At 42.2% G+C, this 14,225-nt stretch overlaps 1 protein-coding gene across 5 annotated transcripts in view; it reads left to right on the top strand.

Annotated features, from left to right (window-relative positions):
* Positions 1 to 14,225, top strand: part of pard3ab (par-3 family cell polarity regulator alpha, b) — a 188,165-nt gene that overhangs the window by 122,841 nt on the left and 51,099 nt on the right. For 3 of the 5 annotated variants that reach the window (XM_030751152.1, XM_030751151.1, XM_030751150.1), the window contains exons 6-9: positions 4,032 to 4,123; positions 6,429 to 6,512; positions 9,719 to 9,844; positions 11,787 to 12,202. In XM_030751152.1, coding sequence (XP_030607012.1) covers positions 4,032 to 4,123; positions 6,429 to 6,512; positions 9,719 to 9,844; positions 11,787 to 12,202 — 718 coding nt within the window. Of the gene's footprint in view, positions 1 to 4,031; positions 4,124 to 4,777; positions 4,790 to 6,428; positions 6,513 to 9,718; positions 9,845 to 11,786; positions 12,203 to 14,225 lie in introns of all 5 variants that reach the window. The other 2 variants (XM_030751149.1, XM_030751153.1) reach the window with 2 other exon arrangements.

Genomic DNA, 14,225 nt, shown 5'->3' with positions numbered 1-14,225 from the left:
TGTCTGTCTGAGTGTGCGCATTGTTATCAGTTCATAAGTGACAGTATGGTCAGTGTGCCAGGGCAGGGGAGTGGGCAACACTTCATTAAAGTGCAGCAATACTCCACTCAGTCTCTCTCCCATACATACACACTAAGTTCAGACCACTTCATTCAGTCAGAGAGCGAGAGAGAAGGGACAGGCCCCAGTGGATTCTCCTATTAATCTTTAATGAGCCCCCGGGCCTGAAAATTGCCTGCCTGCCTCTGCTCCTCCACATCCAGGAAACAAACAATGACTCGGCTGGAAAACACATCGGCCGCTGGACCCTCGTACCTGCCTGTCTGCCTGCTAGCCATTAACCCCCCAAATCGGCCCTGAATTATTAATGTGGCTATCCTTTGCTCTGCTCGCTCGGCCCCCTCCCAGCAACGGGAATGGGCGACGTCTTGATGGTGTGGTTTGCAAAGTGTGGTGATGCCTCGCTGTCTCCAGCTAGACTCCTGAAAGGAATGCTGAAGTAACCATTTTTGTTGTTCTTTCTGTCAAACTGGCCAAATCAAGTTCTTAATGTTTGTCTGAGAACGGCTTTTTTTCCCCCTTTTAATTTATTGTCTTAAGCTTGTCCTCTTCTCTGTAGCTGTTTTGGAGCGTTCAGTCATTTCACAGAAAGTTCATCAGCAGATGGTGTTATCCATGTTTCACAAGTAAACTTTTTATTGTATTGATGTTGTTTGATGACAAGTGGCAAATCCATCTATGCACATTAGCCCATGGGAGCTGCTATAGATGAATAATATGATGTTGTTAATACATTCTTCCCGGCACACTTTGTCTTTTATAAATGTCTCTCATTTTGTTCCTCTAATGAAATAAAGCAGCGTGTGCTGTGATGAATGTGGATCTCATTTGGTCTTCCCCAGATAGCGACTGCTCTCCCTCTCTGATGTACCCCTGCCTCACTTCCTCATCTCCTGATAAGTGCTGAATAGCAGTAGGATTAGGCTCTTTGAGGTGCCATTGTTCCTCTGTCTGCTGGATTTTCTCCGTTTCTCTGTTGTTGTTTTTGTCGTTTCTAATGTGTACGTGTGATTGTGTCCAGTGCTTGAATATGAACATTGCTGCATGGCTTTGTTGAATATTCAGTGGATGAATAGATCATGGGTTTGGAACGCATTTTTGTCAATGTCAAAATGATAAATTAGAAATGTTCTCTTTTAAAAATGTTATTACATAACTTCTTTATGATGATGTAAAAATCTTGGAATTCACTGCTGCTCTCCGCTGATCCGAGGAAGGTCTTTTAAGAGCCACGCTGGCTTCTTTATAGTGTTCCCCATAGTGCTTATATTATCAGCTCCGTAGCCAGGAGACTGAGGCAGAACACTTTAATGTTCTTCCTCATTGAGCCATTTTTGAACTAAATTTCTCGTTTGATGATGCAGAGAATATTGAACATTATTAGATCCATCTAGACTGTAAGTTACAAAACATACCATTGAAACTTTTTTGTATTTATGATGCAATTGTCTAAGTTGCCACTGTTGGACTACTGTAAGGGAGGATTTATTTAAATGATGGATGCCTAGATGCATAGATGGATGGAAGGATGGATTAAAAATGTATTATGTCTTGTAAAAATTTTTGCTTTTGTTTTATCTATGCATACAGTATTTGAGTGACGATCTCACTCAGTCATTTAAAAAGTTAATTACAAAACAATAGGTATCAGTAGAATGAACGTAAAGTTGACTTTGATGCCTCAAGCCAACCAATGTTGAAGACTTGTTGCATGGATAAGTTAAATGGCTAATAGCTCCCATCTATGGAACAAATATCCAAAAAGTTCAATATTTATGTACAACCTTAGTCAAAGCTGGCATCTCTTCAAAGAGGGCGAGGTCACAGTTAGACAAATCTGTGAGCTAAAGTCATTGTGGTCAGCAATGATTTTGCTCATGTGGCTATAAAAGCTGCTGTTTCCATCACTCTGTCCCACTGCGTGATGACATAATGGTGTGTGGTGGTTTGGTCAAAGGGTCCTCATGAGGTTGTGGTAAATCTCTGCACTGATGGACTAATCTTGGGAAGAATTCAGAGTGCACAGTTCATTAAGAAGCAGTGAGTATGCTCAGAGTGCGGCTTGGTCTCAGTGTAGTAGTCTGATACGTAGCATCACCAGTGGCTGTTGCCATGAAAGTTGGGTCAGTTTGTCACCGATGTTGTCTGGTTTAAAGCTCCATGGTGAAACTGCACACACGGACACACTTTAATAGCAGGAGCACTGGGAGTGCACTGGTAATCTAGAGGTGCACAAGGACATGACCTAGAAGGGGACATAGCCAAATTTCAATGGGGGGTTCTTTTGTTTTTTTTGTTTTTTTTTTATGGTTGTAGTTGCAGAATCATATGATTTCACCAAATACAGCACACACTGGGTTTCAGCATTACTGTTTGAACACTTATTTCATAAACCAAGGATGTGATAAACCATTTAAGCAAAAATGTGTTAAATAAAATAAATATAAATGATCAGAATCTGTAGAAGTCCAATCCAGGTGCATATCCCCATAAATATAGTACGACCATTTAATTAATATCTCAAAAGCAAAAAAAAAAAAAAACTCTAATTCCTGGGAATCTTTATTACTACCTAGAAAAGTCACATTTTTGTCAGTTTGGGAATATTGCTAACTATGGTGTAAAGAAGGTTTACCGTGTGTCATATTTGTTGATTTTTCTGTTTTCACTGTGACAGTCAGCACTTCGCGCTGCCAGGTGATGACTTCTCCATTAAAAGACAGCAACTCAAAGTTTTTCACACTCACGCTCATATGCTGCCCTGTAGCTGCGTGTCCTCCAGGCAACCAGAGTGTCATGGCAACCGTACAGCAGCCACGGTAACGGCGGGCTCATTTTCATACTGATGAGGCCAGTTGCCGGGGAGGCCCGCGCCGCTGCTGCTGCTCGCTTTTCTCTCCTCTCCAGTGTCGCCCTGAAATTTTAATGACCTCCTTTCTCTGCTTCTCATTTTTCTCCTCTTTACTCTCAGTGCATCTTGTGTGTGTGTGTGTGTGTGTGTGTGTGTGTGTGTGTGTGTGTGTGTGTGTGTGTGTGCCATGAGTGTCAACTTTGCTGTCCAAACTGACATCCACAAAGTGCCTACAGTTGATACGAGAAGAGAACAAAGGTGATGTAATTTTGATGGCTTACGCCTGTAAAGGGCATGTATTTTTATAGCCGTGGAAAACCACCTCCGTTCTGCTCCTCTTGGCTTCATTAGGTTTGCAATTAAGACCTTTTGAGTGGTGGATGGTACCTGTGTTTTTGAAAGTCTACATGCGAACAGAGAGGCAAGAAACAAGATGGACAAGTTCATACCAGGACCAGACTATGGAAGATTACCTCATAAATGGCTTAATCCAGCAGTGTTGTTGGTGGTCTTGTCCCGTTTATTGTGCCAGCTAGGAAACTAGGTTCTGAAGATAAGGCCGAGGTTTTGTTCCCTAACTCGGCACCGTTTTCAACATGTTCCTTGACACGGTGGTTTTGCATTCCTGATCTCTGAAATCTGTCTTGAAAACCTCCTGCTGTATCATAGCGGCACATCTTGGAGGTCTGTGAGAAACCGTAAGCCGCTTGGACGGCGTTCAACTGACACAAATGCTGGCAGAGTCACGGGCGAGCATGAGTGCCCAGTGTAACATATGGACCAACTGGAATGGCAGAAAATGGTGTATAGCCTCTTGTCATCATAATGTTTCTGTAAACCATAACTAATGCAAGTGATTGTCAGCCACTTTATTGGCTGGCAAGAAAAACTGGAAAATTGTTTATGCGGTTTCACCGTGCAGACATTTAGTCATGGTTGCGCGTTGCCAACAGTCCTGTGGACATCATTGAATCCTTTTGAACTAGAGCAGTATTCATCTACCTCATACTTATGTGATGGCGTAGCTTCATGTTTCAGATGATCTCTAGGCTCAAGCCCACTTGTGCTTTGTGAGTGTCACTCACTTTAAATTCTTCTTTTTGCGTTTGTTTCGTTCTAGGAGGAGGCGGCAAGAGAAGAAGAAAACGGAAGGATCGAGCCAGTTGGCCGAGCTGACTCCTGCATGGACCGCACTCCTGTGAGGTCACTAGAGTAAGTCACGTACTGATCGGCTTCCCCGTTTTCCCCCTTCGCTTTCCTGCCATTGGTAAAGAGTGCTGAAACTCAAAAAGAGACACTGATCTGAGGATCAGTCACAGTTGGGGCCTTTGCTCTCTTATGCATTGAATTACTGTATGCATGTTTTTAAAAGTATAGCGTTTATCAGTATGACACGTTGAATACAGGTTTAGACTGAAAGCCGTGATGTTTTTGGTGTTGCCACACCTACATAAACCTTCTGTGATGTTAAAGCTTTAAAGTCGATTTTACCAACATATCTATTAGCCTGGTGTGTGCAGTGATAATAAGTATGATGGACAAAACCTAAAATAAAGAAGTAACAACTTTGGCTGTTTGAGACTAGAACGTCTCTTGAAAGTTGACCGCAGTAAATCTGTTCTCCCCTTGCTTTCTTCACATAATAGGCACTCAAAAGCTAAAGCAGCAGGTTCTATATTGTAGTTGAGGTTTGTTTGTTGAAAATCTCATTTTCAGCCCTGCTTTCTGATTTACATAATTCTCTTTTGTGGGAGCAAAATGATCCTCGTCTCGCCATCAGAGCTCTCCCACGCACTAACCCATTCAGCTTCTCTTATTAACAACTGTGTTTTGTTTTGTTATTTTTGCTCTGTTGCATGCTTCCAGTTTAATATGCAGGTATGGTATTATTATTCCTATGATTTCCCAGAGACTCTGGTTTCTCCTGCCTCTTAGTTGTCAATAAGGGGCCCATTTTCCCTGGGCTAATCATAGTCATTGTATCAAAGCTGCGAATGGATTAGATTGGCATCTTAGAAAATATGCCAGTGTATGGGACAGCCTCAGAAATGCAAATGGCTGGAACAGTTTTGCTTTTAAGGGGTCAAAGGATATCAGCACCAATATTAATTTACATATAAATACTTTAACATCCTTAGAAATGCACCTGTCTGTCAGGTCTTTCATTATTACATCTGCCCCATTGCTGTGTTCAGCTTTGAGGATCGCTTTGTGCATCTTCACTCTTAATCAGTTTTCAGTTTCTAGATCAGTGGTTCTTAAATCCAGGCCTCGTGGCCCGCTGTCCTGCAGGTTTTACATGTGTCCCTGATCCAACACACCTGAATCAAATGGCTGAATTACCTCCTCAGTATGCAGTCAAGTTCTCCAGAGTCCTGCTAATGACTTCTATATTTGACTCAAGTGTGTTGAAGCAGAGACACATCTAAAACCTGCAGGACACCGGGCTGGGAGGCCTGGATTTGAGAACCACTGTTCTAGATACAAAAAGGCAAAGCATCAGTGAACTTCAGCTCTTCATACTGCAGGACTTTATTAACATTTTGGTTTGTGTTGCTTCGTATCTGCAAACACCTGCACTTATACTCAAAGTCATCATACATGCTGAAAAAACAATGTGGCACTATAACTTGAAATATTCCTCTTCAGAGACGCATGAACACATCTTTAACCTGAAAGTGTTGCTGATCAGTTCACTGATGCTCACACTTGTCAGATCTCAGTAACTTTTACTGTTGTCCTCAAGCAACCTGATATGTTGAGCCAATATTTTGTCAGCATTTTGCCTACTTTTTTTTTTTCCTTGCCAAGTTTGGCTGTGCATTTCAGCAGAGTACTGCCAGAAGACATTTTCCAGCAGAGCAGAGGAAGCTAAATTCCTCTTTAGGGATCTTATTAGCAGTACAATGGAAAACACCAAATTTTTACATATTCGTTTCTTGGAAATGTTGTTGTTAAATGTGTCTGTGCGTTGTGGTTAAATTGATTTGACTTCTTTTCTGTGCCATTTGGTTTACGAACTTTCTAATTAGCACCCAGTTTCCTCGCCGGTGTGTACAAGTTCAAACAGCACCCATTCACTTACATGCGGCTTAATTCCGGCTTTAAAAGGGCAATTTTCCACTCCACAGATATTAATGTGTCGTAGGATTAAGGTCCCTCGCCCCAAAAAGCAAACACACTGCATTTGTCTCGTTACACCCTCCGAAGATCATCTTAAATCCAAGTTGTGGGTGTGAGGATTTTTTGAAAACCTTCTTTGTTTTCCCTTACATGTGTTTGATTTATTTGGACTGCTCTGTTTTATTGTTTTGTATTTTTTTTGTCTCCTCTGACACCTCCTTGTCTTTTTTTATTTGTTTATTTGCACCACTGCACTGTTGCCATAATGTTTCTGTCTTATATTGTCTCATTTTCTGTTTTTATTTTTGCCCACATGGTGTCACCCCTCTCCTCTGATCTCCACTTCCCCCTCCCCTGCCCCCCCCAACTGTCATTCATCCGTCTCCGATCCCAGAGACATTGTCAAACTGGTGGAGGTGTCAAACGACGGTGGGCCTCTGGGGATCCACGTGGTGCCTTTCAGTGGCAGGGACCGCAGGTAAAAATATCTAGAGCAGAGCTGCTGGGCTCTTCAAACAGGCTAGAAGAGAATAAAGGAGAGAGCCATGCAGACATGGTGTCTGCAGGTTTAACTAGGGTTTAACTTCTAAAAAGGTCTTAAATTCTTTAAAATATGTCTGTGGCCAAAATAGACAAAATGACACGTAGGGCTGTTTATCCATCTAGATTCTTTTGGTGTGAGTTGCCCAGTTTTGAGGATATCAGCTGTCTGCTTACTCTTGAATATAATACACTTCAATTGCATTAGCCAGAAAATACATTTACTGTATTTAGGTTCATATCAGAAGTATTTCTACCAAGCAACATCCACCAACTATATCACTTTGCAGGAAAAAGAGTGCATCAATCCACGACAAGCGTCTTAGTCTCATTCTTGACAGTGTTACAAGATGTAAACATTAACAGTGATCTGAGTTATGTCGAGCATGACTTGTTTCCATCATATTCACGAGAAGGGAGACATTTGTGATGCAGCATGCAAAAAAAAAACAAAACAAAAAAACAGGAGCTGGGGCAAAATACTGCATGCTTTATTTACAGTTTATGCATCAGAAACTGTTCAGTTTTTCAGGCAGAGATACCTACAGACGGTGAAAAGAGTCGCTGGAAATGTTGGAAAAGTTCAGTTGTTCTCGATTGCGTCGTTGCGTTTGGCTGTTTTTGTGCACAGCCGGGATTCTCAGTCTTCATCTTTGGCTGACTGCGTCACATTTCTGCAGCCGTTATCTCCAAAACCGGCCAAAGCACACCATAACGATCACTGCAGCCCAGACAAAAGCACTGTAAAGATCAGACACTTGAGTGTTTAGATTTCTACAGGAAGGGCTTCGGTGCTCAATGCAGAACATAATTATAACATGTAGCATTACTGTTATATTCTCTATGCTAAATCAAGTTTCAGTTCTTTACTTTGATGGCCTGTGTTTAATTAGAATTTTGCTGACGTTTGCTCCTTGCTTTTTTTTTTTTTGTTTAATATATCCTTTCACTTGTAGCTGTAGTTTTTGCCGCTGGCACATATCTGACAGGTTTTATATTTAAGCAAGAAAATGAAAAAAGAAAATTGGCCACTTTAGCTGATGACTTGTCAGCCTTATTGTAGACTCATAAAATAATTCTTCCTTCGTTGAATTTATTTTCTGCTAACAAATGTCATAAAATGTGTTAATTTTGAGTTTTGCAAAAACCCCCGGAGAGAAGTGTGCTGCATTACCTCAGAAACGCACCCACACATGCCGTGCATGCCAGACATTCCTCTTCGGTGGCAAAGTGTAATAACTTCATCACTCATACAAGCTGAACGACAATCACGCACACACGACCGCCGTGTCGGCATCATGAAGCAATTTGCCAGTTTACAGTGATCAATCATGCTTGTTTAGGGTTTGCAGGTGCCCGTTTTATTTCTCCTTGGCTGCTGTCACATCAGCTTTACATTATTTAAAGAATATACTGAGTAGTGCACACATACACACACACACACATCTGTACACACACATTCAGAAGCACACATGGAACAAAGCGCTGAAGGAATTAGTGGAATTTCACATCTGGTTTGGGAAGGTCGCGATCCAAATCACGAACCCCTTTGAGGTTATAGTAAAACTATGAAGTACAAACGCCGTGCAGCTGAGTGATACAGTCTTGTTTTTAAACCTGATGTTTACATGTGAGACTTCAAGAATTTAAAAACTTATAAATCCCAGTGTTGACCAGGTTATTTAGGTCTGATATAATTTTACAGTGCCAAGATATTTCCTGCCTCAGATATTTTCCCACTGGCCAGCTGCAGCGCCACACATTCCCAGACTTCCTTTATGGATCAATCTACCCTAAGACTCGTAAATACCATCGCTGACCATAAACTCCCTGTTGTACTTTATTGAAAATCAAGATCATATCATTTTTTTCTCTCTGCCCAACTTGATCAACCTAAAAGCACATTTATAATGTGCTTTTCTGATATTGGGGAAATGTCAGTTTGGGTGGTACACCAAGATTAAGATGCCCAGCTTTCATCAGCGAAATGGCCCCTCCACAGCAAATCACATTGTGTTCTCACTCAAATTCAATCAGTGGAATTGTCTCTGAACTTTTTCAACTCCTGAACTTTTCTGCCCCCGGAGTAATCACATTCCCATTCATATTGAATTATAAGGCTAAGGCGAGGGCAAGTATTAAAGCCTAAAATCAACCCAATTTACCTAGGCAACGCTTGCTCATACTACCTCGGAAAAATCCTTGATACTCTCAGACACGGACTGTATGCCGAAGAAGACTCGATTAGGTTTGCACCGTCTTCCCTACCCGTAGCTGATTTTCTTCCTCGTACTCTGGTCTATAATCCAAAAAGCGCCCTTTCAGGTGAAGGTAGCCTCTCGCTGTGTCTGTGAGGGGAGGCATAAGCCAGTTTGCCACACTGGATTACAGAGCGACAACCGTTGAAGCTCAGCATGGCCTAGGAGCTACAGTGTGATATCCCGGCTACTGTCTGCCATCACTCTTTAATAGTGCTGGATATTTTTTTTTTTTTTTTTTTATATTGCTCTCAGAAACCACTCTGTTTACTTTGTACTCAGAAAAGGGACAGAGGAGCTTAAGAGGTTAGAAAATTAACACATGCAAAGTGTCAACCCTACCAGAACTACATTTGAGGTTTTGAATGTGTTGATTGCCTTTGAATAGATGCCTCCCCCACACACAGCCTCTAAAGCACCCTGATGCGATGCGACTATTTTCTCTCATAAGCCTCATTGGTACACTGATGATGCAAATGACAGGACCACACTGTACTCTCTTCACTAGTGCTGCATGATGAAGCAGAGGCAGCAATTAGGCATGGCTGTCTTTTTTTGCCAAAAAAAAAAGGGGGGGGGGGGCTTTTCATTAGCTTCACATTGATGATTCTTGGATAACCATCTGGCCATAGGAAGAGGGATTGTTAAAATGCTTTTCTGTGATCAGAATAATATAAACTGTATAAAACATCGTGGTTACCAGTGTTCACTACAAAGATTTTATAACCTCACATAAGCACACTGGGTCAACATTTGCACAGGGCACAAAATCAAAGTCACAGCGAGCAAATATTCTTCACCTGGCTGTCCTGGCCATGGAGTTTTAACAGCCATGTTGAATCCGTGCGCACTGCATCTTCTTGACATGAACTTTTGAACATTTCAGGACTCTTGGCTTGTTGGTCAAGCGTCTGGAGAGGGGAGGCAAGGCTGAGCAACAGGGCCTCTTCCAGGAGAACGACTGTATCGTCCGTATCAATAACGGAGACCTGCGAAACATCAGATTTGAACAGTAAGACTGCAGCTCACAGGAGCCATTGTTGAGCTCTGGTGGTCCCTGGTCTTCCTGTGTGATTGGCTTTTTTCGCACCATTGCCTCTTCCCTAGGTTTTTTTTTTTTTTTTTTTTTTGTACCCATAGTTCTAAACCATTCTTTTTGCTGCTCTCCTCTCTCCTCATGCCTATTTTACTCTCTCCTGCCAGCGCACAGGCTTCTCTGCCGCTTGTCACTGTGCTAAGCTAACCTTTCCCTATTTAACTCCTGTAGGTCAGCACCTCAATTGCTCAAGTCGTCCCTGCAATCCTCTTAGCCTTTATTCCCCTGTGTTTCAGTAACAGCTCCACTGGACTCCTATTCTTCTCTTTTCTTCTGTTGGAAGGAATGGGAGTAAATCTCCTAACATTCACAGCTTCTGCTTTTCAGTGCTGCTTCTGCCCCCCCGCCTAACCAAACTCACCCATCCGCCCATTTTCTAGATCCTGTATGATGCATGTGCACGTTTGTGCTGCATATACAGTTTTCCTTGCAATATCAGCAATGCAGTGATGCTCATGTTTTGTAATGTTCTTTTACAGGCATAAGTTTATATAAAGTGTATGCATGTTTTCAAATGCAATAAACTATTCCAAAGTGATGCACATTATGTAAGACACCTATTATGCAAAGTACCACCCACACATGAGCATGTATAGGTGCATAATCATGTATCTTGTTGGATGCATGGAACTTAAAGAGTTGGTCTTCCCAAAATTTATACAGACAACACCATAAATCAATAACACCTATAATTTCCAGTTTATCATAAGCCCCACTGGTCATCTTGATTAATTTTTGATAAGGCTTTGAGATTTTTGCTACCACTGCAGTATAATGGTGATTAATGGAGTTTTTCTTCAGCAAAATCTCTTACATGAAACAGTACTCCTGTTTGGATAATGCAAGGAATGTGCTGTCAGCAGTTTACTTTAGGAACTATTTAGTGGGTGGGAACTGTTTGCCAAAACTAGGCTGATAAACCAAAAGTATCAGTAGGGGTATGTAAGAATAATTTGTTTGAGTCAATCAACCTTTTGATTCCTGTCATGTTCCAGCAACTCCTGCTGTTGGAGCCACAAGTTATGCGACGGGTGGGAACAAAGCTTCCATACGTAGTGTTGCTACGAGTGCAACAGTTGCTCTTGTTATTTATTTTCATACGGGAGCAGATTACATCCCGTCTGACACTCGATCCAGCTTGAAATTGTAAAGACGCCGTGACGAGACCGTCCTCTAGAGGGAAAGCTGTTGGTAGCTGGGAAAACGGGCCTGGAATTTCACTGCTGAAGAAATTCTTCTTGTGCAGCTTTTGGTTGACAGTTGAGGGGTGGGGACAGCTATAGCAATTCTTGGGGCTGACCATTTTCTCAAGCGTCCATCCAGCTGTCAGCGGACCGAAGTTTGCTTTATTGAAACAGGTGGCGCTAACAAGGCTCCGTTTTTACAGGGTGCTGACAGCGAACATAAGGTTCCATTCACACCTAATGTACACGAGCTCACACCGACGGGGGTTTAAAAGAGGATTTTCTGCAAAAAGTATTCGACGGCTAGAGATCTCCTTCATCTGGAGCCAAATGAGGGGATTATGTGAGGGAGCTGTTGGGGAGGGTTCAGTCACTTTCTAGAGCCGCTCACGCTGGCAATGAGTATTAATTAACATGTCAGAATGTTCAGGTGGGCGAAGACGGATTTTATATATAGTACGGATGGCTGTGTGTGTGCTTGAGAGACTTTGGGTAGATGTGCTCCACTTGGCAAGTTTGTACAGATGAGAATTGAAGTGTTGGATTTGATTGTTAATAATAGTATGAAGGGTTGGAATCAGTTGAGTAATTGACTTTTTCTGTGCATCCATTCTTTCCCCTTTCTATTTCTGTTCCTTAAACTCTTAAACTCTCTCCCACTCTTTTTATCCCAGAGCCCAAAATATGTTCCGCCAAGCCATGCGCTCTCCTGTTATCATGTTCCACGTGGTGCCGTCATCGATGAAGGCCCACTACGAGCAGCTGTCCCATGCCGAGAGGAACACCGCGTACAACTCGGGCCGCTTCAGCCCCGACTCCCTCACCGGCAGCACTGTGTCCGGCATCGAGCACACGCCGCAAAGGATGTCCCGGCACGGCTCCCAGACACACCCGCACTCCCATCCGCACCCTCATTCCCATCCTCACTCAGATCCCACTGATGGTTACCCCCCTCTGACTCACCCCGCGGTTTCTGCGGCCAAGCCCCCGACAGGTCACGCCCACTCACCTCAGAAGGGGATAAACTCCACCCCAACAGGAGGATATGCAAAGAAAGTCGGGAGGAGACTTAGCATTCAACTGAAGAAAGGTAAGCTTGTTTCCACAAAACTGCTTGTACTCAACAAAAAGTTACTTTAGTGCTCTTAGAGGTGTTGGTTTTTTATTGGTAAATCCAGCAATGAAACAGTGTGACTAAACAGGACTCCACATTCACACTTTTTAATAAAAGTGTCCCAATTATTAATCCTTTATATTAAGGACCTTGGTATAACAATAACCTAATATATAATAAATTGTTACTAGTCCTATAAGCGCCTTAATAACATTGATTATGTATTAATAAAACTATATGCATTACTAATAGCATCATAAACATGTTTATTTTTGGTTATAAGACATTCAGGAGTTTCTTTGTTTAGTAGCTTTTCAAACGCATTCCTTGAAGGTAACTTGCTTCTTATTATGCAGATATGAGCCTAATTAAGATTAGCACATACTATATGATGCATTTATTAGCAGTTAAGTGTGCACTTATTTACTTAAGAGAGAACGGCGTCTTACTTGTGTTAATAAGCAATTTCTCATGTATGTTAATAGACATATTTCTTATTAACTGATATTTATTACAAAGCTGTTACATTTATTTGTTTGTTTGTTAAAGAATGAACAGTCAGAGTCATGTGTGCCATTTTGCCCTTGACTGATCTCTCTTTAGCCGGCTCAGTCACTATCCCAGCACTTAACCTTGTGTTTCTCAGTCTGATTGGCCATAACAGTCAGTATACAGTTTGTTTGTTTTTTAACCTAGAAAAACATTTGGAACTTTAATTATCAGAAAACATCTTCAGTGTTTCTGGGGAAGAAAAACAAGGACATCTTAACCCCTGTGAAGGGCTGTATTATGTCATTTTGTTTTTGAAGTATTCCCAAATTCTTTCCAGAGGGTCTGTGAATCTCTTCTCATGCTTTGCATTCCTCTTGGCTTTTAAGAATTAGAGAGATGCTGTGTGTGTTTTTTCTAGCCTTTTTATTCCTACTGAATAAACAAGCAGTTTTCCTTGCAAACAAATGCAGGAACACAGAAGCGTGGAATATGTGAACAAGGATGTAACAGGCTTAAAAGCATCCAGAGTTATCCGTACTGATGCAAGATGCGAACAAGTGTGTGTGATAGCAGCAGCCAGCATGTGGTAGATGGAAATATGGAGCAACAAGCGACGTTGGGGCTAAAACTCTGGGGAGCACTCCTGGTATATGCTTTGACTGACAGTGGACACAGGTGGTGCAAACCTCTGCCAACAGGATTCCAGGTGTTGGTGCCAGGTCTCAGGGCCAGAGAGCTTGTTGCTAAGCAGCCACTCGTCCCTGCGCGCTGTCAAATGCCACAGCAAAGAGTCTGACAGGGCTACACCATATGCCCGTTGAAGTTTTCACCCAAGCCTCTCTTGTGGGGACGGGAATCAAGCCAGAACATAAAACACAAAAACGCCCAGCTGCTTCTTGAAAATTCCTGACTCACAGTTCCTTCCATTTATTCTTCTCTCAGGTTTTTTTTTTTTTTTCTTTCCCCTTCTCACTCTCATCTGCCTGCTCGCTGACGACACGTGTGAAAGCACTGCTTTCTGTGCAAGATATGCCAGCAGATCTGTTACGTTCACAGTCAAAGATGTTATCTTTTCTCATTCCACCTTTGTTTGCTGTTGTTGGAGCAGACACTTACAGGGATTAACAGTGATTCCCAAGAGGCTGTTTGGCTCATCTGTTTTGTTTTGAGTACCGACTTAAGCCTACAGCTTTGAGAGCAGATTAAGCTCCTGCATTGTTTATGTGCTTGAATCAGACACCGGTCTCCTTGCAAATCCCGGGGAGTATCAAAATCAATCAAAGAATCTTATTCTGCACAGGAAATTGCTTAGGTATGTCTTAATCAAGCTAATGGGAGTTTTAAAGATCCTCCTCCCTGTTTAAATCCAGGAACTCTACAGGCATTTACCGGTGAGTTTAATGCCGCACCTCGAAAGCCTGCGGGAAGTTGATTGGCTCATCAATGCAGGGGATTAGGTAGAGGATGTGAAGCAGGATGGATAAGTGTTGTGCTACTGTTTTCATCG

This window comes from Archocentrus centrarchus, chromosome 17 (genome assembly GCF_007364275.1).
Source record: "Archocentrus centrarchus isolate MPI-CPG fArcCen1 chromosome 17, fArcCen1, whole genome shotgun sequence".
In the NCBI taxonomy this organism is placed as follows: domain Eukaryota; kingdom Metazoa; phylum Chordata; class Actinopteri; order Cichliformes; family Cichlidae; genus Archocentrus; species Archocentrus centrarchus.
This window is presented reverse-complemented; position numbering and strand designations above follow the sequence as displayed.